General features: G+C 42.1%; 2 protein-coding genes across 3 annotated transcripts in view; one reads left to right on the top strand and one right to left on the bottom strand.

Annotated features, from left to right (window-relative positions):
• Positions 1-5,538, bottom strand: part of aig1 (androgen-induced 1 (H. sapiens)) — a 33,601-nt gene extending 28,063 nt beyond the window's left edge. Inside the window, exon 1 of the mRNA XM_075459377.1 lies at positions 5,239-5,538. Within this exon, the coding sequence (XP_075315492.1) occupies positions 5,239-5,379 (141 nt within the window). The 5' untranslated portion in view covers positions 5,380-5,538. The remainder of the gene's footprint in view (positions 1-5,238) is intronic.
• A 10,073-nt stretch (positions 5,539-15,611) lies between these two features.
• The window catches only part of hivep2a (HIVEP zinc finger 2a), a 149,560-nt gene continuing 139,998 nt past the window's right edge, over positions 15,612-25,173 (top strand). Inside the window, exon 1 of one of the 2 annotated variants that reach the window (XM_075459596.1) lies at positions 15,612-16,012. The gene's annotated coding sequence lies outside the window, so the exon portion shown is untranslated. The other variant, XM_075459597.1, reaches the window with a different exon arrangement.

The raw sequence follows: 25,173 nt of genomic DNA, 5'->3' as shown, positions 1-25,173 counted from the left end.
TGTATTACTCTTTTGAACGCATATTGTTTTGAGAAGCAAAGCGCTTTATTTTTTAAACCCCAGCCAACTAGCCGGACTACCTTCATCAACACCAAAACGAGGCTGGAACTCTGCTCACAGGACGCAGCAGGGGGTAAGAAGATGTTCATAAATATTCTAGTATGGGATGTCATACAGCTTCATGTCAAAAGAGGCGAACTGTCCCTTTAAATAACTCAAAGATAATTAGGAGTATTTTTTCACTCAATGCTGAGATCAAATTAACACCAAATCACTTGGAACATTTCAATTTCATCACCTGTCTCTTAGCAACAGTGTTCTCACATTTGAATGGCAAACCTATTCTCCTCTTGATCCAACCTCATTTAAAAGGCAGTTGTAGCTTTTCCTACAACTAAGGGTTAGGGTTAGGCAGAGCTGTAAAATATGTATCACACAGTAGCTGTTTTATTCAGGCACAATAAATATCAACAACTTAGAACTGGTGAGTTAAATGATGAGGAAACACGAATAAAACTGTGGCAAGAGTGAAAGGTCTATGAGGATGTTGCATCAATACCAGCAGGAAACACGCCGGCCTTTCTGTCACCACGCACAGAAAATACGCTTCATTACAGAAGAAGCCAGAAAGCAGCTGAGTGATTTAGCCTCCATCTTTGTGTAATCAAACCCTCCAGTCAATACAGTGTGTTCACAGTGATGGATGCGACCTTCTTTGCAAGGGAACATTTGAGAGGAACCATGCGTCCCGCTCTCCTCCTGTGCTCTGGTCTCCTCTCCTTCGCTGTCCCTCGGGGAGTATCGAGTGTCACTCGCTGAGCGAGGGGACAGTAAAAACTGAGGGCCTTTTGGCTCAGCGTCTACTGGAAGCCAGTCCATGCTGAGATAGGAAATATGGCTTTACAAAGTGGTATTTGTACGTCTGTGCGCGTGTTCTAACTGAAATTTGTGTTGACAGCAGTGCAAATCCAACGCAGCTACAGGCGTAGCTTCACTGCTACATAATTAATAGCTGTGCATGTGAAATCAGTTCTCTGCTTTTCTGTATCACTGGTGCCAGTGTGCACGGTTTTATGCTGCTGGTGAGAAACTGACGCAAACACAAACAGTACATGGTGAAGAAGCAGATGTTGGAGCTCGGTGTGTTTCCTGGCTGCTGGTGTGTGTACAGGACTTTAACGGTGCAGTTAACCAGGGAAAAAAAAATCTAATGTGGAAAATATGACACAGCTACTTCTTATTCTCTCACACAGGTTTTAGAAGGGATTATTTTACTTTTAAATAGGCCTTCATGCACTGAAAGCCGCCAGCATTTTCTGCCTATTTTTAATATTCTACTTCAATTGTGATCATAGTCTTATCATAAGAAGCGTGTGAGCTAATTATGTTAAACTGTAATAAAAAGAACTCTGGAACCAGATAACAGTTCAGCTGTAACTGGATGAAGAAAATGGATGGATGGATGGATGGATGGGTGGGTAGGTAGGTAGGTAGGTAGGTAGGTGGATGGGTGGGTAGGTAGGTAGGTAGGTAGGTAGGTAGGTAGGTAGATGGATGGGTGGGTGGGTGGGTAGGTAGGTAGGTAGGTAGGTAGGTAGATGGATGGATGGGTGGGTAGGTAGGTAGGTAGGTAGGTGGATGGGTGGGTAGGTAGGTGGATGGGTGGGTAGGTAGGTAGGTGGATGGATGGATAGGTAAGTAGGTAGGTGAATGGATGGATGGATGGATGGATGGATGGGTAGGTAGATAGGTAGGTGAATGGATGGATGGATGGATGGATGGATGAATGGATGGATGGATGGGTAGGTAGGTAGGTGGGTGGATGGATGGGTAGGTAGATAGGTAGGTGAATGGATGGATGGATGGATGGATGGATGGATGGATGGATGGATGGATGGGTAGGTAGGTAGGTGAATGGATGGATGGTAGGTAGATAGGTAGGTGAATGGATGGATGGATGGATGGATGGATGGATGGATGGATGGATGGTAGGTAGATAGGTAGGTGAATGGATGGATGGATGGATGGATGGATGGGTAGGTAGGTAGGTAGGTGGATGGGTGGGTAGGTAGGTAGGTGAATGGATGGATGGATGAATTAGGTGGATGTATGGATGAGTAGGTAAGTAGGTGGGTAGATAACATTTACTCTGTCCAGTGTCCAGATCGGTTCTGTGTCCAGTTTTCTCCTTAAAGAGAAACATTAGTTTCCACTAACAGAGTTTGACCTTCAGCTGCATATTTATCTGAACTGCTTAGTTTTCAGATCATTTCAGATAAATGTTGTTTCTGTGTGTTGGTCCCAGCAGAACTGCCTCTTTGTGAGGGAATGCATGCCTGCATTGTTGGTGATAAATGGGAGCTGTGTGTGTTGTGTCTCCCAGTTTGTGTTGGTCATTACAGCCCAAAGTATTTAATTTGATTACACCAGAGTCCGTAATACAGACTATGAGAGCTAATACGTAGCCCGCGGCTGCTCCTCAACCCACACACGTCTTATAAGAGCATACTGCAGACAAATGACAACAGAGGCATTAAAGATAAACTTCCTGTGAACAGTTCTGTACGTCTCTTTCACAAAGATGGTCTAAAGTGCAACCCCAGATTCATATAATAATGATTTAGCCACTGTTTTTATTTGTGAAATCATGCTTTTTGAGGTGTACGGGATTTTATTGTTGCAGTATTACAAATGATCCGTTTACATATTCATAATGATCTGTACTCATGTGTATCCAGTCCTTAACCTGCACATAAGACAACGTTACTTTAGCTGTAACGTACAATAAGGAATAGAACGTTTTGGGTTGAACATTTTCTGAAATATGATGTCTTTGTGCAGGATTAACAGGTATGGGACAAGATAAAATGGGTTATTAAATGTTGTCTTTTCCTTTCCATTCGTAAAGCCCATCTCACCCATCTTAATGATCTTTTTCCACGTAAAGGTCCAGTTTTTTCAATCGAGCCACATCTAATGGGACAAATAACAGCCAACTGAAGAACCCTTGCTCTATCTGCTCTAATTCTAGATGATTCCAGATGTAGAACCAGTAGGTTTTCCATTCACTGGTGGAGCAATACTAGAGCAACCGTTTGAAATACTGCAAAAAGAAGGGATCCGACCCGATTCCACTGACTGGTCTGCAGTGAATTAACTAGGCTGTATAATATCGCCAAAGGGTGGCTGTCGAGGCTACGTTGCTCGTGGTTGTAATTCAGTATAAGAAGTACTTGTTCGAACCAAAAGGAAGAGAACAACAACTACAGTGGGCATCCACAAGAGGAACAGCTCGTCCTCCCTCTCTCTTAATGAATATCTGCGTCCTGTTTGGTTTGTCTCTTCTGGGCTACTGTAGTAACATGGCGGTACAAAAAGGCTGACTCAGGCTGTGTTCGAAACCGCATACTTCTCCTACTAACTTTTTGAGTTAGTATGCCAGTTTGAGTAAGCGAGAAGTTCCCGGATGCATACTAGATTCTCCTAAATGTTGGGTATGCATCATGAGGTTACTACTCATACTCAAACTACCCAAGATGCAACGCAACGTGACGTCGCCGATCGTCATTTCCTGTCAAAACGGCAGTTTCAAGCTAGCAACAACGAGGGTATGTTCACTTCCTGTTTTCAAAACAAAAGCACCAATTGTATGGTAATGGCTTTCCCTATGATAAAAGGCAAGGGGTATTTTATTTTGTGAAAATAACCGGAAGTGCGTTGCTCACTGCGGCTAGCTTTAGTAGCGCCCAATTCGTGGGAACAAAATTGTAAACAGCCGGTATTTTGTCAGGTTTTCAACACGTTGGGGGTCTAAACGACTACTTTCTCACCTGAAAATGTTTCAAATGTTGCTAAAGTTTACAGAGTTTAGAGCTTAAGAGAAATCAGCTTCAGGCCGGCTGATTTTGGCTCGGGCAGGAGCGAAATGCATTGTGGGTAAATGCTCTGCATACTGTCTGATTGATGAGTATGCAGTATGGAAGTATGTAGTATGTAGTATGAAGTAGGCAGTTTTGAACACAGCATCAGTCTCTGGTTATGACCCGCTCAACACAACAATAACATACTACAATGACATAGGCAACATACTTTATATTTTTACATGATTCTACAGCAGTTATTAATATTATATCGCATTTTTGGAAGGCAAAAGTTTATAATAAAAAATATTTTCCATTTATCTCCTGATCCCCTCCATTATGATCATTTTCGCTCAGTCCCCCAAATTACAATGTTTTACAACCAAATTAACAATGTCGTTTTTTCCAGTTGCGTCTCCTGGCCAAAGTTAAAATGTTTTTAAGTCATCATGACCTTGAGAAAGCCATCCATGCCCTAATAAGTTCAAGGTCAGACTATTGAAATGCTCTTTATGTGGGCGTCTCCCAGTCTTCTCTCAGCCTCCTTCAGCTGGTGCAGAACGCTGCTGCCCGTCTTTTAACCAACACCAACAGACGTGTGCACATCACTCCTGTTCTTAACTCCCTCCATCGGCTTCCTGTCCTTTATAGAACTGATTTTAAACTTTTAATGTTGGTTTTTAAAGCTCTTAACGGCCTCGCCCCGTCGTATTTATCTGAGCTTTTAACAGTCCTGGTAGAGCTCTGAGGTCAACAGATCAGTTTCTGCTGGAAGTGCCTCTTCAGATCTGGGCTAAAAACCTGCTTATTTAGGATTGCTTTTAATACCCAGTAGTATGATGGCACTTTTATCTTATTTTATTAAACTTTATTTGACTTTGTTGTATTTTATTGGTTTCACTGTTCTTTTATTGTTTTTATTTGTTTTTACTTCTTCTTCTCTTTATTTATTACCTGCTGTAAAGCACTTTGGTACACCGTAAGGATTGTCTGTAAAGGGCTGTATATATAAAGTACATTTACAATCGCTAGTGGGCGCGCGGCGCGCTCCCGCCCTTGTGAGTTTAAGAAGGACAGAGTGCATTCCCTTCCACAGCACCTGTTCCGGTTCAGCCACTACACGCTAAGCTGTCCACCCACTCCTGCCACATGTCACTCCTCTTATGTTTGCGCTTATGTTTGCTCTGTGTGTCGGTGTCCCACCTCCCCACCTCAACTGCGAGTTAAACAGCCGAACAAAGGGGGGGGCAGGGAGGCGGAAACGCTGGGTAATCATTTAAATCTGATCCCCAACGCGGAGCTCTGACCCTGCAGCTCGTGCACGCCTGCGGCTGCACGTGCATGCGGGTTGAAAATTATTAAAAATGTCACATCTCACCAGGTCGATGAAGGTCAGGAACTTCCAGCTGCCTCCGTAGGTCTGGTGCGCCGGCATGTCCAAGGCTTTGTAGTGGCAGAGGATGGAGAAGTAAGACAGCAGGATGGCGACCCGGAGGACCTGCGAGGGGATCAGCGCCATGATGCTTCCGCTGTGTCTTCGTTTGCGTGTCTTTGTTTACCTCTGGAGCCCTATTCCCACTGCCTGGTGTTCCTATTTATCTGTATTTATCCGTCCTCTCCGTCTCAGCGCGCCTCTCCTGCTGCCTGCTGTGTGTCTACTGCTTCCGTGTTATGGTGATGATGCAAGTGGGAGGGGGGGTGAGGCGGGGGGGGGAGAGCGGCAGCCCGCCGGCCTGTGTTCAGAGCTGCTATACTCTGATGGCTACTGTATGTAGCATCCAGTTAAACCCGAGTTGGACTCAGTTTATATGAATAATAACACGTTTTTAATTGAGCTTTAATTCATTATTTTATCTATTTATTTCACCATCAAATTCAGCTGTTAGTTCATGCAAAACAGTCAGGCAATAATAACTATTTATTAGTTTATAGGTAATTTAAATAAAAAAAATTCTCATTCTCATGTTTGGAACTGTTTTTGGATGTGAACTATGTTTTATGTTTTAGGATATAATGATTAAAAAAAACACTGAGTCATTATTTACTGAACAAAATTTGAGACAAAACACAGAATGCACTGTTCGTGGAAAACTAAGTGAACCCCTGATCCAGCGGCGTGTAGCAGCAGGAAGTTGAAGTAATGGTTTCCTGTGGGACGTTATCAGTCTCTCTCATGGTTGAGGAGGAATCTTGACTCTAGAACACTTTGGTATCCAGAGGAGTTCATGGTGGACTCAATGGCTGCAAGGTGCCCAGGTCCTGTGGCTGCAGAACCAGCCCAGATCATCAGCCCTCCACCACCGTGCTTGACAGCTGGTGTGAGGTGTTTGTGCTGATATGCTGTGTTTGGTTTCCTCCAAACGTGCTGCTGTGCATTATGAGCAAACATCTCCACTTTGCTCTGGTCTGTCCAAAGGACATTGTTCCAGAAGTCTTGTGGTTTGTTCAGATGCAGCTTTGCAAACCTAAGCTGTGCTGCCATGTTCTTTTTAGAGAGAAGAGGCTTTCTCCTGCAGCCCTTCCACACAAGCCATACCTGTTCAGCCTGTTTCTAACTGTGCTGTCATGAACTTTAACCTTTAACATGCTGACTGAGGCCTGCAGAGTCTGAGATGTAGCTCTTGGGTTTCTGACCTTGGGGTGACCTTGCTGGGACGTCCACTCCTGGGAAGATTGACAGCTGTCCTGAATGTTTTCCACTTGTGAATAATCTTTCTCTCTGTAGAACGATGGACTCCAGATAGTTTGGACACGGCCTTATAACCCTTCCCAGGTCGATGGGCAGCAACAGCTGCTTCTCTGAGATCGTTGCTGATGTCTTTCCTCCTCGGCATCGTGTTAACACACACCTGAATGCTGCAGAGCAGCAAAACTTCTGCTTTTATAGAGCTGCTCACACTGACTGATGATCAGTTAATCAGTGAAAAAATAGAATAGAACCATCTTTATTGTCATTGTACAGGCATAACCTCCGAAAAAGCATCTCTAAAAAGTAAAAAGGGTTCAAACTAGAATAATAAATTAATAAAACAATTTCAAATTATACTCCGGCTTCCTCCCACTGTCCACTGTCTATTTGTTCTGCTTCATATGTTTCTGCAGCTTCAGCTGGAGGACAACAGGCTGAGCAGATATGAGGAGGGTGGAGGTGGTCTTTGATAGTCTTGTCAGTTCGAGAGAGGCAAATGTTTAGCTTTCTCACCTTGTTTACAGGTGATTTCTTCATATAAATCCAGGCAAAAGGTAACTGAAAACATGGATTCATTTGAAATTAAATTAAATGTTTACAAAGTAAAAGGTCAAAAAGTTTAGACAAATATTTGTCATGTATGTACTAACAAAAAGGAATGAAAAAAACAAAGATATTCATAATTATTAAAGAAAATGATTGTAAACTGATGACAAGTTCGTTGTTCATGAGGCAACAACTGAAATAAAGTTGAACAGATTTTAACTGAGCCTCAACAGGGCTAGAGAGAGGTGAAGCTGTTGCCATGGCGATGCCGAGTAGCTACTCGGGGAGAGATGTAGTGCTGCCTGTGCTTTTGCAGCTTTATGGATGGACGGGCACATGCACGGATTCACATTACACAAGTGTCTCATGAATGTCGTGTTATTGTTCACAAGAACAAAGTCCTGAGTTACAAAAGTAAGGCTATTAAAGCGTTGCTTTGTTAACAACGTAAAAACATGTAAAAAGGTGGATGGGGATAGCTTGCTGTAATGAGCCTAGAGATTTAATGGTTTTTTTCTTTGTTGTTTACCTGCACAATCAGTGATACCAGGCAGCTTTTTTCCAATCATAGAAGCTCTGAACCACCTGCTTAGCACCAAACAGCAGGCGGGCAACTGTCAGATATCAGCTGGTAAACTCAGCTGAGTGTTTATACCCAAAATATTTCCCAGAGGAGTGAGTTGAAGCCAAAATCTGAGCTAGAATAGAGTGAATACTGGCCTTAAAAGTCACCATGTGAACACGAGAAGGCTCATGATGACAGTGCTGCATCAAAAATGTTGCATGAACAGAAAAGCAGCTCTTACTACATCAACTTATTTGTAACTTGTTTCCACAATCAATGAAAAGCATGATTAAAAAACAAGTTTCTTATCATGTTTTGGTGCCTGTAGCTTCTTCATATTATAGCATCTGTTTACTGGACAAAGGGGGTCACTGAGGTTGGATTTCCTTTTGCAGATAAAGGTGCACTGCAGCAGGATTTCCACTACAAATATTGTGTAAGATAAGATATTGCATGGCGTGATTTTACTATGGTTCTGGTGATGAAGATAAAGTGCAAACGACAGCATTAAATAGAGTCATATCAACAGTATCAGCAGCATATCAACAGTTGAATAAAATGCATGGGTGTGTCAGTCTATATGTGGCACACACAACAGTCCAAGAGAAACTTGTTTATGAGATTTTCTTGGATGAGTTGAATAGTTTGATGGTATTCTTGAGCTCATGTCGGTGGGCAGGTACAGGTCATGGATGGATGCTAAATTAAATGCAATGCAACCAGGTGTCCTGTCTCGCCTTCTTAGTGGTAAGTTAGTGGCTACTGGCCTGTGAAATAGCATCTGAGTAGCGTGGTTAGACTGATGAAGATGATGTATTTTACATCAAATCAGGTGATGTGGCACCTTCCCACCTGGGCGTGCAAAAGTGTGGACGCATTTCAGCCACCTGCCACCGCCACTACATTATTAGGGCTGGGCGAGTTAACTCGATATTATCGCGTGAACTAGTTAATTATTTAACGCCGATAAATATTTTATCGCGCGTTAACGCAGGTTTTATTTTGTAAAAGTCTGTTGCTGATTCACATAGTTACAGCAAAAAAACACGAAGCATGGAGTCATAAAATAAAATTAACTAGCAGGTAACATCACCGCTACAGGTGCTCCTCGGTCTCTGTGTGAAGCTCACGGAGCTAACCGGCGCTACGTCCTGTTTTACTTGTTTCAACATAAAAGCACGTATTTCAAAATAAAGTTAAAAAAAAACTCAGCCTGTATTTACAGCCAAGTTGAATTGTCTTCTCAGCGTAGTAGTTCCAGTCTAAAATATCACTTAAAGGCAAAACACACAACTGATAACAGCAAGTCATTCAAGGAAACAGACAGTGGAGCGAGGCTTCTACATAAAAACTACAGAAAGATGCTGATGTTAAAAGTGTGTTTGCACAACAAATGTTATGGCACTTTCATTCATATGGCAGCACATTTAAAATAAAGCTAAATGCTAAAAGCTATACACTACTTTTGGATTCATTTTTGGATTTTGCGTACAAATGAGATTAATCGTGATTAATCAGGGAAATCATGTGATTAATTAGATTAAACATTTTAATCGTTGCCTAGCCCTACATATTTCCCATGATTAAAGTATATAGCAGCAGATATATAAATTTAAATGTGTGTTTAAACTTTAAAATTAAAATTTTAAAATTTAAAAGTGGCTGCCTCATGATGAAAGGCTGAATCAAGAGTTAAGAGGAAAAAACAGAGGAGTCGGTTTAACAGAGGCAGATAAACAGGTTTGCAGTGAACATACCGGTCGTCAGTTTCAGTCTGAAACTGACCAGCGAGGGGCGCCGTTTAGCTCCGAACAGCCATTCCAAAGTCTGTGACTCACACCCTTTCTCTCTCCAATCATCCATCCAATTATCCCTCCATCTATCTCTTCTGAACTTTCACACAAATCCCGAAGATGCCCTCGTGAAACCATTATCTCCCGGCTGATTTGACCTTTGCCCTCACACCTTTACATAACCTTTGGGCCACACCTCAGTAAACAGCGCGTGCGGAGGTGTGCGCGTGCTGTTCAATGGGAACGACACGCTGTCACAGATTAATGAGTCTGCATCAGACTACAACATGGCTCATGTGCCTGTCAATCAAAAGCCACTCGTTCACTGTCAGTCTGTGGGAACCAAGGTGTGGTGGGGAGGGGAGCGGCTTCAACTGTTTCTGTTTCTGTTTCTGTGTGGGTGTGTGTGTGTGTGTCCGTGCATCTGAGAGAGTGTGTGTGTGTGTGTGTCTGTGTGTGTGTGTGTGTGTGTGTGTGTCCGTGTGTTTGTGTGTGTGTTTGTGTGTGTGTGTGTGTGTGCGTGTGTTTCTCTGTGTGTTTGTGTGTGTGTGTGCTTGTATGAGTAAGCATGAGTAATCAGTCAGCTGTCACAGAAGTGTTTTGTCTTGAATAACGTTACAGTTCAACTCTTGGACAAAAGCTTTGGGTAACTGCTTGACTGTTTGACTGTTTGTGTGTGTACATGTGTGTGTGTACATGTGTGTGTGTGCATGTGTGTGTGTGTGTGTGTGTGTGTGTGTGTGTGTGTGTGTGTGTGTGTGCATATGTGTGTGTGTGTGAGTTCACCTCTTTGTTATTATAGATTATGCACGATTTCCCACAAGTACTCAACTTGTTCATGACGGTATTTCTTCAGTTTGTAAAGTGTATATGAACCATGAATCCAGAGGATTAGGAGTTCCAGTCTGGGACTTTACCCAGAACATTAAAGCCTCACTCATGACTCACTTCCAGGGATTGTAGCTGCACTTGTTACTTCACCCAATACTCAGGCTGAAAAATGGAGTAACACCAAAAGCAAATTAATGTTAAGCAGTTAGAGACGGTTCGCATTCAATCTGAGCCAATACTGTTTATTATTTCCTACATTGTGCTATATTAACCTATCATTTCTTTATGTATTTCCAGGAAAAATGGAAATATTTACATTGATTTATCATGTGCAAACTGATATGAGCTTTAAGGTGAATAAAGACCTCCATCAGACCTGTTGCCACTGATTTTCAGTCCACGTCTTGTGTCATTTGGCACAGCTCAGCCTTTTCTGCCTGTGTTATCCATGAGAGCTGTGTTATCTTTGGCATTTTTCATAGATGAGACTAAAGAAATGGAAACAAATGATGTGTCTTTATGACAAGAAGCCAGTGAGTAAGTGCCTAAAGATACTTTTTTGCTAAGTTCTTGTGATCCTTTGCGTTAGGAGCCTTTTCTTTTTATGCTTGAATGATTCATAGGTCAGTGATCAGGTACAAGAACTGCACTCAAAATGAGTGAAAAAGCAGAAAATGTCCAAAGAAAGCCTGGAAAACTAATGCTCAAAACCACTTTAAAAGATTCCAAGAAAGTCTGGCTGCTTGAAAGGAAACATGAACAACTTCTCTCGCGCGTCTTTAGCGCTTACTTTAGTTTAAAAGTATATCCATCTGTGGCGATCTGTGGCGTAGTGGGTACAGAGGCTACAGTCCTCGTTGCAGCTGGCCCCGGTTCAAATCCCGCATCGGACGGCCCTTTGCTGCGTGTTATTCCCCCTCTCTCTGCCCCCTGCTTCCTGTCTCTGTCCTATAAAATAAAGGCATAAAAAGCCCCCCCAAAAAAAAAAATATATATATATATATATATATATATAAAAAGTATATCTATCTACTTGTCCAAGACTGTTCCAGCAACCAAATGTATTAAGTTGAGATTTCTATGATTCCAACCAGGGAAACAGTTATTAAAAACAACACTGCAGCTTCAACGTTAATGAGAAGAACTGCTACTGTGCTTTTTTTAATTGCACAGCTGCACGTTTTATGAGAAAAAACTGGTTTCATAAAGCTTTTGCCCTTTTTCAGTTGAGATATTACAAAGAAATCTCGAATGTATTCCATTTTAATGTGATTCATTTGCACTTTGTGAGAGCAAAATACTCCTTACACTGACAGCGGAAATGGAAATGTTATTTCATATTATGGATTCTGCTTTTTTTTCCCTGCCATTACTTTCATTGCAACTATTCAAGGAGACGGCGCAGCATATGAAAGGAAGACAGTGATGGTGTTTCATTAAAGTGAAATGGCATACGTGGAACAACTCACAGCTACTCCATCAAAATGTCAGCTCAGTTGAAAGCAAAGCATATTATTAAAGCAATGAGTCATTTCAAGACATTTGCTGGTAGAATAGTTGCAAAGATCAAATCACTTTTCTGAGGTGCACTGATGACATTCGAGTAGGTTGTTCTTCACATTTCTCTTCTGTTCAGTCGAATTAAGCCCGGCAGACATTTCTTAATCATATTCAGAATGTTCACAGGATAAACTGACAAACAGCCCACAGTCTCCACAGCTACCGGCTGCATGCACCTTCCTGCTGCTCGACGTATGAAAAGCAGATGCAAATTGCAGCATCAGAAACTGCAGCTCTTTGTCGCCATGGTGCCGTGTTGCCACGGTGTCGCCATGGGTACTCCGGGGTCACCGGTGATGAGGTCACATCCCAATGAGCCTCTTATGGGAGACAGCAGACGTTAATCCACTTACCGCTGACCGGCACAGAGGCACATAAACAAACACACACAAGAGGGAAAGCTTGTTTAATCTATCTATCTATCTATCTATCTATCTATCTATCTATCTATCTATCTATCTATCTATCTATCTATCTATCTATCTATCTATCTATCTATCTATCTATCTATCTATCTATCGATCGATCTATCTATCTATGCTTCCACTTAATGAAATCTATCATTAAAAACCCAATTTGACTCTTTTGCTGGTGTGGCTTACAGGCCTATTTGCATTTAAAGTGTAATTTCTGTTTGGAATATTTATCTCGTGTTTTTAGCCGAGGTTTCTGCTCAGACTGACTCTTCGTGCGTAGCTGTTAATTACAGCTAGATTTACCGAAGCTTCTGTTTCAGCCGGCACAGCTGCTGATAAACACGGCTTCACTGGAAAATACACCAGGAAGAAATCAGCTGCTTCTCCAAGTGGCTCCATTAGTTCAGATGCTAATTGCTGCATGTCATCCTGAGTCTCGCTCTCGTTCTTATCTATTAGCCTGCACTGTGAGCCTCCAAATGAACGATAACAGCCTTTGAGATGAAGCCAGATTATATTATAGGCTGTGACATCAGTGAAAATCAACAACAAAGAGACATTGTGTTTCTAGTGGCTTTACAACCCTGGCAAGCAACATCCCTACCTCCGTGTCATTCACTCTCACCTAGGTGTAACTGAGGTACAATCTATACTAATGTACCCCCTAGGGTTAATTATTGGACCTAAAGGTACATATATGTACCTTTTTGAGGGTCCAAAAGGTACATATATGTACTCAAGTGGTAAAATGTACCTAGGCTATATGTACTCAAGAGGTAAAATGTACCTAGATGTACTCAAGTGGTGAAAGGTACATATATGTACCTTTTTGAGGGTCCAAAAGGTATATATATGTACTCCAGTGGTAAAATGTACCTATATGTACCTTTTTTTCTACATGCTGGGGTACAATAGACAGTCTGTGTTAGGCTACTTCAGAATAAGGGTACAAAATTGCCACCAGAGGTACAAGATTGGTCTCTGTAAGGTACAAACCACAAGTGTACAAAACTATACCTTCTGAGGGTACTGCCCCAGTGACAAGCCATCGTACCCCTAAAGGTACAATTCTGTACTTTCTTTTCTGAGAGTGTGTGAGAGCCGTTGGAGAAAGACTGACGGCTGAAATCTGTGCAGATGCCTGTAAAGATTATCATCGCAGTGGATGATTATGTTTGAATTTGCATCTTTGATTGATGTCGCACATGTCAGAGGAATCAAACCTGTGATTTTTCAGCCAAACGGTTGCCAGTGGCCAGTCATAAAACCCGTCACGTGTAACCGAAAGGAGCTTACACAATCTAATACTAAAGCTGTCTGGTAGCACAAAGGGGTTGCTGCATTTACATGTGTGCAACGGGGGGGGGGGGAATAAATGCCTGATTTAATTTATTAGCAGGAGGTCTGCCTAAACAAGGTCCTCAGTGTTATTCATCTGTTTTCACAGATGAAAGGATTCGGAGTAGGCGTATTCTTTGAATCCTAAGGGTCCACCTGAAAATCAGCCAACCAAATGGATGCAATCACTGCCCAATTATATGCTGCCACCACTGGTTTGCTCGTGTTGTGAAGAATAACGTGGGATAGATACATTTTTGGCCAATGTGGTCACTGTCAGGAAGAAAAAGAGTGCTGGACGAATATCCAGCTGTTTCCAGCTGTGGTCTGTGCTGCTGGGGCCACCTCTCATTTCTTTTTATACTTCAGGAAAACAGGAAATATGTGCCACAATTTATTGAATTCAATGTTTTCTTCTTTGCTGTAGATAGTTTTCTTCTTTTGTCCTCCACTTGTCCAGTTTCCTCAGATGTTTTAAGGACACACTTATGCTGGATGTGGTATCCAACATAATGGAACTTTAAGATCAGACACATCATCTGTTCCCATTTCTTTAGCTGCATCTGTGAAAAACAGCTTCATAGTTTCAACTTTTTTGTACATTTACGTTTAAAACTGCTTTCAGTTACCAAAAGAGTCAAATTAATATAAGAAATTCGGTTTAAAAAAAATCCTAATCCCAAAAAAAATGAACGTTATCACGTCTAAAAGTAGAAAAGTAGGAAAAAAACAGACAATAATAAGAATTGTATGTTAAACAACATCATGAAAAAGTAAATAAGATTCAATTTAAAGCTTAAAAAAGGAATATAAGATATAATCTAATGACTAATTATGGAACAATTCATATAAATTGCATGATTAAACTGTTTTATGCCACCAGAAATGAATCATCTAGAAGCTCTTTGTGGGTTTTAGACTGGAATTAAGATTTGTTCCCATTTCTTTAGCTGCATGTGTGAAAAACAGCAAAGATAACACAGTCTGACGGACAGAAAACAGGATTTCTGCAGCAACAAGGTGATTCCCAAAGAGCTGCTAGCTGAAAACTTGGCATATCTCAGCATGGTGTGCAGTGTGTCCTTAAAACATTTGAGGAAACTGGACAAGTGGAGGACAGAATAAGAAGTGTCAGGCCTAAAGAACTATCTCCAGCAGATGAACAGGATCTGAAAGTGTCTTCAACAAAGAGGAAAAACATTTAATTCAATAAATTGTGGCACATATTTCCTTTTATCCTGAAGTGGAAAAAGAAATGAGAGGTGGCTGCATGTTACTCTAACCCCTCCAGAAGTTATCTTGCACAAACTAAAGCCACAACAACTCATTTTCTGCCATGAAAGATACACTGGGTGTAGTCATTACCCTGAGGATAGAGGTAAACCGTTCAGGGAGGAGAATGTTACAAAAATGTGCGGATTTTAATATGATAATGATGGGTTGCCAGAACACATTACTGAGGCGTACAGCAACGCTTAACGCTCGTGTTAAAAACGCCTAAAGGATCAGCTAAAATCATTTCTGATATTTTTGTGGCAGAACTAATCAAAGCTGACTAATTATCATACCTCTCTATTAAATGCTGTATTTCTATGGTTCATTGCTTATGTTATAGCCAACATATCCATCATGTTGTACAGCAAACTCTTTATTCATGTTTTTATTTCCAGATGAAACGCCAGAGTAAATGCTGTGATAGACAGGTTAAAAAAAAAAAGGGGGCAGGAAGACAGTCAGACAGACAGGTCGCCTCAGAGGTGACCGGGGAATCCTGCTCTCTCTGTGCCGGCAGACAGAGCCTCTTCCTCGGCCACTGCTCCTCCTCCCCTCCCTTCCCCTCCCCTCCCTCTGCCCTGGTTGCGCGTTGGGGGATCCAACGACGTCACACCAGCACACACACACATGCACATGCACGTGTACACGCGTACAGACGCGCTCGCGCCGCGCACACACGCGCCCTCTATCTCTCGCTCTCTCGCCGCTCCAGTGTCTCGCGCTCAGTCTCCTCTCTGCTGCTATTCTGGGAAGTAGCGCTTGGAATAACCCCCATCTGAGCATGAGTGTGTGCGCGCGCGTGCGCGTCTCCTGATTTCACCCTGACACGCGCACACATACGCGCTCGCAGCACCGTCAGACGCACACATTGACTGTCTGTCTGACTGCAGAAGAGGAGCTCCCGCAGCAGGAATCAGCTCGGAGAGGATTTCACCCGTTTTTACGCGCAACTTTCCCTTCCATCGGCCGCCTTCACCGCGACGTTTCCACCTCTCCTCTTCCGACTGTTGTGGATTTCTAACAGCCGCCTCCCGCCCGGGTGTTTTGTCGGCCAGCCCGCTCGGAATCGGCTGTCCTGTCACCGGTGTTCCTTGTTGTCATTATCGCGCGGAGACGCGCAGCCGGAGCGCAGACGGAAGGTAAGAGCAGAGCAAAAACGAAACCTTCCAGGATGGATTTTTCACACACAGCACACAGACATCGGGCTTTTTTTTATTGCGCCACGGCGGAGATTATTGTTTATTTCCCAAACACTTGATCTTTTGCTTAGCTCATAAGGGCAAGGCTATGCAGGGGGAATACCCCGGGCACGCATTTCATTGCATGCAGATTAACCGGGTTGCGTAATATCCTGAGGAATTTGCAGTAGCCTACTCGGACAGGCTGGCTGCAAAGGCCGGGGGGAGACGGCTAAAGAGGAGGCATGTTGGTGAATATGAAGCTTTGAAAGTGGAAGCTCTCAGAGGTGAGACGATGTGAATGTTTCCAGGTCTGGAAGGTCGATTTTTCTGAATTCGTGGTTCTGTACACAAACGCACAAGCCGTGTCCGCTTGCCAGGCTCGTTCGATGAGTTCCTCACCTGCAGATCCCTATAATATGTACAAGTGTTGCTCCTCTAATGGCTTTAAAGTCGGTGGCGCAGTGTCCAAAAGTGAGTTTAAGCTGTGACCTTAGCGCACTCTCTTCGGTATTTCCTTGTTTCCGATGACAGTGACATTCCACAGACACTCAAACAGAGGCTTGCTGCTTACAGCAGCCATATGGCCGCTCTAGGTGAACATCAGTGAGTTCTTTTTTCAGATGGGAGTGACTTTATCTCATATGTTCATCGTTCGCTTCCTCTGTGTGTGTGTCTGTGTGCGAGCGAGAGGCAGAAAGAGATGGTGGGTGGTGCGCTGGCTTGTTCCGGGAATGTTCCATGACGTGTTGCCGTCAAGAGAAGGGCCCCTGCCGGGGAGAGTTCGACGCACGACTCGGCCCTGCTGCTCTTTCCGCCTCTTTGCCTCTAACCAGCCCGATGACAGTCTTACGCTTGGAAATATGTTGCATGTCGCAGCATTAAAAATTAAAATGGGCTCACTGTCTCATCATTTCAACTCGGGGTGTCTCGTTGTACGTCATAGATGGTCCCAAATCTGTTCAGGGAAGCTGACATTTTTCCTGCACGGAGAGGTCAGAGGTCAGAGGCCAGGTTCAAGCAGAATGATATGCAACAGGTGGTAGAAATCCGGCACAAGGACACCTCGCAGCAGGAGAGACGAGGATGAGGTCTGAGCTGCACATCTGACACGGCTGAAGGACGCTGCTGCCAGCAAGACTGTTTGATGTTTAATACGTTACAGGAATAAAAAGGCTACAACAATATGAACAGAATAAGACCAAAAAAGCACGCTGTGATTGGATAAATCTGTGAGAGAACAATAACTCTTTTCTATCTACTGAACCCTCTGAGACGAGCTTTCTGTCCTTTCTTTAAGGAGTCTTCAGGAATAGTTCTCCAGGCTTCTTGAAGGACATCCCAAAGCTCTTCTTTGGATGTGGGCTGCCTTTTGTTGCGTTCTCTGCCAACATGATCCCACACTGCTTCAGTAATGTTGAGCTCCGGGCTCTGGGGAGGATTCATCCCTCCATCAGACCTGCTGCCACTGATTTTCAGCCCACTTCTTGTGTCCTTTGGCACAGCTCAGCCTTTTCTCCCTGTTTCCCTTCCTTAAGAACGGCTTCTTGACAGCCACCCTTCCATGGAGCCCATTTCTGATGAGGCTTGGGCCAACAGCAGATGGATCAGCTGAAGGTCCAGATGCATCTCTCAGCTCCTGTGTCAGGTCTTTGCTGGATGTTTTCCTCTTTCTTAAGGACATCACTTTCAGATCCTGTTCATCTGCTGGAGATAGTTCTTTAGGCCTGACACTTCTTCTTCTGTCCTCCACTTGTCCAGTTTCCTCAAATGTTTGAAGGACACACTGCACACCATGCTGAGATATGCCAAGTTTTCAGCTAACAGCTCTTTGGGAATCACCTTGTTGCTGCAGAAATCCTGTTTTCTGTCTGTCACACTGTGTTATCTTTGCTGTTTTTCACACATGCAGCTAAAGAAATGGGAACAAATCTTAATTCCAGTCTAAAACCCACAAAGAGCTTCTAGATTATTCATCTCTGGTGGCATAAAACAGTTTAATCATTTCATTTATATTAATTGTTTCATAATTAGACATTAGATTATATCTTATATTCCTTTTTAAGCTTTAAATTGAATCTTATTTACTTTTTCTTGATGTTGTTTAACATATAATTCTGTTTTTTTTTTTCCTACTTTTAGATGTGATAACGCTCTTTTTTTGAGGGATTAGGATTTTTTTAAACTGAACTTCTTATATTAATTTGACTCTTTTGGTAACTGAAAGCAGTTTTAATGTAAATGTACAAAAAAGTTGAAACTATGAAGCTGTTTTTCATAGATGCAACTAAAGAAATGGGAACAAATGATGTGTCTCTATGACAGGCTGCTAGGAACAAAGTGCCTAAAGATCCAGTTTAAAATGGCTTCTTTGCTAAGTTGTCTGTTCTGTGTAGATATGTTTATTTCTATGCTTGAATGATGGTGTTAAGTGGCTTAAAGGCGGGGTAGGGGATCTTTTTCTGGAACATTTTTTTACATATTGCTTGAAATACTCTTCACACCCCCATTGCAACCAATTAATTAAAAGTTTTGACACAAATATGAAAAGTTTTAGTGGCCTCTAGAACGTACAATCTAGGAAAAACAGAATCCAATCATATTGAACGGACCGTTCACAATGATTGGATTCTGATGCCGTCTATCAAACTGCAATCTGCCCCTCCCTCCCCCTCCTTCCCCCTGTGCGCGTACCCTGCTCCGTGAACGAATTACGCGTCCAGAAGTTTGGCAGGAAGCTAAACTAGAGCCAGCTTAGCTAGCACCTAGCATTATTAAACGTATAGTTAGCATAAACTAAATACTAAATACGACAACTATCGAAGCTTGCTGTCAGAACAGCGCTCGTGCACCTTCGTGCTCGTGCACGTTCATGTACTCTAGAGGCGTGCCTTCGGGGGGAAAGTGAAGAAAAGGGTTGGGACTTTTTACCTGTGTATTTTCAAAATGCAGCTTCGCTGGACTCAAAATCCAGGATCTCCTACCCTACCTTTACCTTACAAAATACACACTCTGAAAATGCTCAGGTACAGGAACTGCATATTGCTGAAGAAAGTCTGGCTACTTGAGAGAAAAATACAATGAAATGAGGGTTGCATAAAGACTTGAACAGTAGATTGTCACATTTGGCTGCTTTCTATGATGGAGGGCAGCTTTTTTTTTAGGATTAAAGAACAAGTATATCTATTTTTGGAAACGAGAAGCTGTGTGCAGCAGAGATAATCAGACGAAATGAAAGAAGTCACTGAGCTGTGAAACAAGTTGAGAAGAACTGCAGATGTTTCTCTGTTTGTTTGTCAAAGCTGCGAAAGAAAAGCGGCCTCAGAAACTCATTGTGGATGGGTTTGTGGTGTTTTTGGGGTTAGAAGTCTGCAGCTGAAGAGATCATCACAGTGTGCATTCTGCTGTCAGGGCGCATGCTGGTGACTGGGTGTGTGCGTGTTAGAGAGCGTGCACGGGAGAAGGCCGACCTACGTACCATCTGTGCCACTGCCACCTCAGATGGCCACGCGGCGTGCTGCGTAGGAGCGAGCATCCATGCGCACACACACACACACACACACACACACACACACACACTGCTGAAAAAAGTGACTTTTTGGTGAAGTAAACTCTATTAGAGTAACTGTCATAATTTCTGCCTTTAAAGATTTAGTAAGTACTAGAGCTTCTTAAGTCAAATTAAACTTTTTAATAACGTAATACATGAATTAGAATAGAAAAATACTTTATTCATCCCCCAATGGGGGAAATTCAAGTTAGTGAAGTAGCTCAAAAAATTATTAATATTTACAATGATTTGTATATTAACAACAACAATAATAATACCAATTCTAATAATAAATGACTAAATAAATTAAAAAAATCAATCAATTTGAGAAGAACTCAGCAGTCACTGTTAAAAAGCCTTATGGCTGTGGGAACAAAGGAATATTGTGGGGGAAGAGTAAGTTTTAAATGTTTAATAGTTGTATGTACATAAACCTAGAAATACTACATAAACTTTACTCTGAAAGTATATCGTTAAAATTTACTTAAAATTTTGAGTAAAATGGTGTTCCTGCCTATGAAAAACAAGTAGACTTTACTTAATTTGTTTAAATAAATATAACTTAAAACTTACATGTAATTAAGTAAATGTTACTTAATATCTTCAAAACTGTTGTGTTTTATGGTAAGTAAGATTTACTTGATATTGCAGCATTCAATGTTACTTAAATCATTTGAGTGGAAATACTTACAAAAGCTTTTTTTCAGTGATAGGTTGGTCAGACCACAAGCATGTCTTAAAAACATAGGTTGTGTTCGAAGCCGCATACTTCTCCTACTACTCCTACTATCTTTTTGAGTTTGGGTATGCGAGTTTGAGTAAGCGAGAAGTTCCCGGATGCATGCTAGATTCTCTGAAATGTTGAGTATGCATCATGAGGTTACTACTCATACTCAAACTACCCAAGATGCAACGTAACGTGACGTCGCCGATCGTCATTTCCTGTCAAAACGGCAGTTTCAAGCTAGCTACAACGAGGGTAGGTTCACTTCCTGTTTTCAAAACAAAAGCACCAATTGTATGGTAATGGCTTTCCCTATGATAAAAGGCAACGGGTATTTTATTTTGTGAAAATAACCGGAAGTGCGTTGCTCACTGCGGCTAGCTTTAGCAGCGCCGAATTCGTGGGAACAAAATTGTAAACAGCCGGTATTTTGTCAGGTTTTCAACACGTTGGGGATCTAAACGACTACTTTCTCACCTGAAAATGTTTCAAATGTTACTAAAGTTTACAGAGTTTAGAGCTCAAGCGAAATCAGCTTCAGGCCGGCTGATTTCGGCTCGGGCAGGAGCGAAATGCATTGTGGGTAAACGCTCTGCATACTGTCTGATCGATCAGTATGCAGTTTTGAACACAGCCATTGAGACCTGGATGACTCAGAACTTTCTGCTTCTAAATTCAAACTGAAGTCGTTATCTTTGGACCTGAGCGCTTCAGGGAGAAACTGTCTGGTTATGTAGTTACTCTAGATGGTATTTCCTCGGCTTCTGGTCCTACAGTGAGGAACCTTGGAGTTATTTTTGACCAGAATCTGTCCTCTGACTCGCATATAAAACGGGTTTCTAGGACTGCCTTCTTGTCGGATGAGGGACGCCGACACTGTTTTGGTAGCATTTCTGTTTGGGAATTGCTGCTTCAGCGCCTGCGCTGCCCCGCTCTTAAAGTGTTAATGACCTTTAGCGATGCCAAACCCGCTGGCCCGGCCTCTGCTGTTTATGTTTCCACGGCAACAAGATTATGCTGCCCACAGATGTGCCTGCCTATTAATTGGCTCAGTATGCTCAGACACCGGCTGGTGTGATTATTTAAAAAGAATGATTTAAAAACTGTCCGTGATTAATTAGTCTGCCTCTGTGCTGTATGATCGAGGCTTTCGCTGCACTCAAGTTTTCCTTTTTAAACCCAAATTAAAGCACTTTTTTTTTAGTTTTTCGCAGTCTTGGAGTTTATAAAAATGACCCTTTTAGTCCACGCAAACATGTAATCTGTTGTTTCACATCTTAAAGAAACAGATAAATGACTAATTAAACAGTGTTAACTAGTTTTGAGTAGCTTCCTGGTCTCGGTTTTAGCTGCTTTTCAAACCTTACCTGAAAACGGAACATATTCCCTCCACAGATGTAGTTTAAATTTGGATTAGTCAGCACTTGGGTGCATGAGTCCTGCGTCTCCTACACCTTCGTACATGTTGACGTCCACTGTCAGTGTCTCGCTGGCGTTGACTTGGTCACAGATGCTTTTAATGAGGCGGGAGGGGAAGGCGGGGGGTGCTAATCCACAGACCCTTGTGATATTTGGAGCACTGTTGCACAAGCGATAGCTGGTTTGAGACCTGCACAACATTTTCAACAGTCATTGTCCTGTTCCGCGTCCCTCCCACTCCCCACCTCCCAGTTTTTATGTAGAAGCCTCGCTCCACTGTCTGTTTCCTTGAATGACTTGCTGCTATCAGTTGTGTGTTTTGCCTTTAAGTGATATTTTAGACTGGAACTACTGCGCTGAGAAGACAATTCAACTTGGCTGTAAATGCAGGAGTTTTTTTTTTCAATTTATTTTGAAATGCGTGCTTTTATGTTGAAACAAGTAAAACGGTAAGTAGCGCCAGTTAGCTCCATGAGCTTCCCACCTGTAGCGGTGATGCTACCTGCTAGTTTATCTTTATTTTATTACTCCATGCTTCGTGGTGTTTGCTGTAACTGTGTGAATGTGATGCATTCAACAGACTTTTACAATAATAAAAACCCGCGTTAATGCGCGATAAAATATTTATCGGCGTTAAATAATTAACAAGTTTACTTGTTATTATCGCGTTAACTCGCCTAGCCCTAATTAATTCAACACCATGGATGGTAACACTACTTTGCTTTGGACAAATATAGTTATTATCACGTGTTCTCTAGTGAAACAGAGCAGGGTTTCCCTTATTTTCTGCTGTTTTCTGCCCAAATCAGGACAGTTTAAATCGTGATTCTAACTGTAGTGTGTTGCTCTGCCTCAAAGATGGCGACAGCTTCACCTACACATGACCCCCCCCTTGTGCACAATTTCATTGGCATTCTTCACAGCTTTTGAATTTAAGCCTCATCTCAGTTTGTGGGGGCAAGGACGAGGGTTAAAAATACTGTGAGGTCTCCTCCAACGCAGGACACCCAATCTCCCTCAACTCCACTTACGTTTCCTGATTTTTCTTTTGTTTTTTCACCATCCTGTGTGGTGTGGAGTGCCCCTGCACAGTTTTATTAGATTTAATGTTACCACCGTGCTAAGATGATGCTCATCAAATGTCTTGATGTCTGTAGATATCACAGATTAGTCAACGATTCTGCCCCCACAGAGGGAGGACGTGGAGAGCTGCTGTGCAGCTGGGCAGCTGTGGCCTAGTGGTTAGGGAGGTAGACTTAAGATCAGAGGGTTGCAAGTTCAAGTCCCACCATTACCTCTCCCAACACCTCTATTCATGGCTGAAGTGCCCTTGAGCAAGGCACCTAACCCCACATTGCTGCAGGGCCTGTAACCAATACCCTTTATCTAAATAGATGTAAGTCGCTTTGGATAAAAAGCGTCAGCTAAATGTAATGCGGCTAATGCGGAGAGCTAACATGCTACCTCATTTATTTGTGACCTTCTCTGTTGTGTTAGCTGACATTTCAGCCAAAAAAGACTTTTACTGCACTGTTATTGTAGCCGAAAGCAGCCATTATGAAAGTAATATCAGGATGTCAAAAGAAAACTTGAAGATAAAAAAAACATTTCTATCAACTAACTCTGTATTCTTTGGAGGTTTTGTCTCCTTTTCTTTTGGTCATCCAACGACACCAGAAATTCTACAAAAAACAACATTTTCAATCAGTATTTTGATCTCATAATAAACTGAAATAAAATCGCAGTTTTATCAAAAATACATCAATGTTTCCTTCCTTTTTATATCAATAAAAGTAGGCCGGGACATACACTATTCGGGGATCTGAGAATAAATTTTACAAAATATGGTGTCCCCTTTTTGGTATTTTATGAGAAACCCACAACAATAATATCTGATTTTCTCCTTTTTCTTTTTTCTACTGTCTTGTTTCTTTGTTATTGTTCACCTATGCGGCATGTATTTACATTTTCTAAATATGGTTGGTGATCATTTTTACTTGTAGTTGTGTGTGTCTGTCCATGTTTAGGCAGGGTTATGGGTTATGTCATGGGTGGACGTTGTTCAGAAAATACAAAATAATCTTCCTGTAAAATGATTGTCTCATTTATGTTTTGTCAATAATAAAAAGACCTTTGAAAGAAAAGTAGGCCGGGACACTGACGACGAAAGAAAACGCTCTGAAATGAGAAAAGGCTTCAGAATCCTGAGACTGGAGTTCGTGAACACTTTCCTTTCCACACCTTGTTTACGTTCCATAAGGCAAGGCAATTTTATTTATAGAGCACAATTTGTACACAAGGTAATTCAAAGTGCTTTACAGCTGCATAAAATCACAAGAAGGCAATAAAATCATTAAAAAAATAATAATAAAAAAATAAAAAAACATTAAAAATAATCATTAATTAATTAATTAATTTAAAAGTGAAGAGTGCAGATAAAATACTTTCAGGTGTCATATGCACAGCTAAATAAGCTCTCGTCTACATTTCCCCTGTAGATTAAAAATGGACACCACAGGCCTCCGTATGTGCGCGCTTGTAACAGAACAGCCGTGAGAACGACAGCAGGCTGAATAAAGTTGGCGTCCACTATTGAAACGATATCTGGTCGTCTTCCCGTTTTGATCAATTTTTGCCTCGGTTGTCATAGAGATGGTTCAATAGTGAGTCATGACGTGTCCGTGCATGCATACGGGAGGATATGCCATGTGAGTGGAGCCCTCATTGAGTGCACTTATGTGAAAGATGGATTTGGCCAAAGAGATTTACATTGAGCTGCAGTACATTACGACCGGTTGGAAATCGTTTGCCGAGGCTTACGTAACTGTTTGCATGTAAAAAAACCATCTCGCTCTGAATTCATCCCGACAGGCTGTTTGATAATCTTCTCCTTCATATTTTTTATGGTCCATATAGCTGCAGCCCGTCTTCCTGCCTGTCTCACCACAGGCGGTGTGGCAGCCAGTTTGCTGCACACATGTGTCGGACTCGCATTTGCTGTCAATTATCACATCATAGCTGGAGAATTTGAAATGACTGCAGATGTGTGGCATGGTGTGAGGAGGTAACACGCTGTAACTCACACACAGCTTTCATTACGGCTGATGTGCAGCGTTCTGATGGGATGAAGAACGTCAGATGTACAGATGAGGCTGAGCACCATAAAGCACCAACTTTTCTCCTCTGACAGAGTTAACAGTTTAGAGAACGCCTCACGCTAAACACTGAAGCTGTTGATTACATAAATTACCCAATCAGGGAAAACTGTAGAAGTTGTCTTTGGTGCTGTCTTCATGCTGTGTGTTTTAATAAAAGTTTGTATATCCATGATATTCTGAGTCTTCTGAAGCTAGAGAAGATAAAGTTTTCACTTAGAGGTTCACCTGACAGGTTTTATGTACATTGGAAACCATTGCTTACTTATTTAGA

This window comes from Odontesthes bonariensis, chromosome 24, assembly GCF_027942865.1.
Source record: "Odontesthes bonariensis isolate fOdoBon6 chromosome 24, fOdoBon6.hap1, whole genome shotgun sequence".
Taxonomy (NCBI): Eukaryota; Metazoa; Chordata; class Actinopteri; order Atheriniformes; family Atherinopsidae; genus Odontesthes; species Odontesthes bonariensis.
The sequence above is the reverse complement of the archived record's forward strand: the minus strand, read 5'-3'. Positions and strand labels throughout refer to the sequence as shown.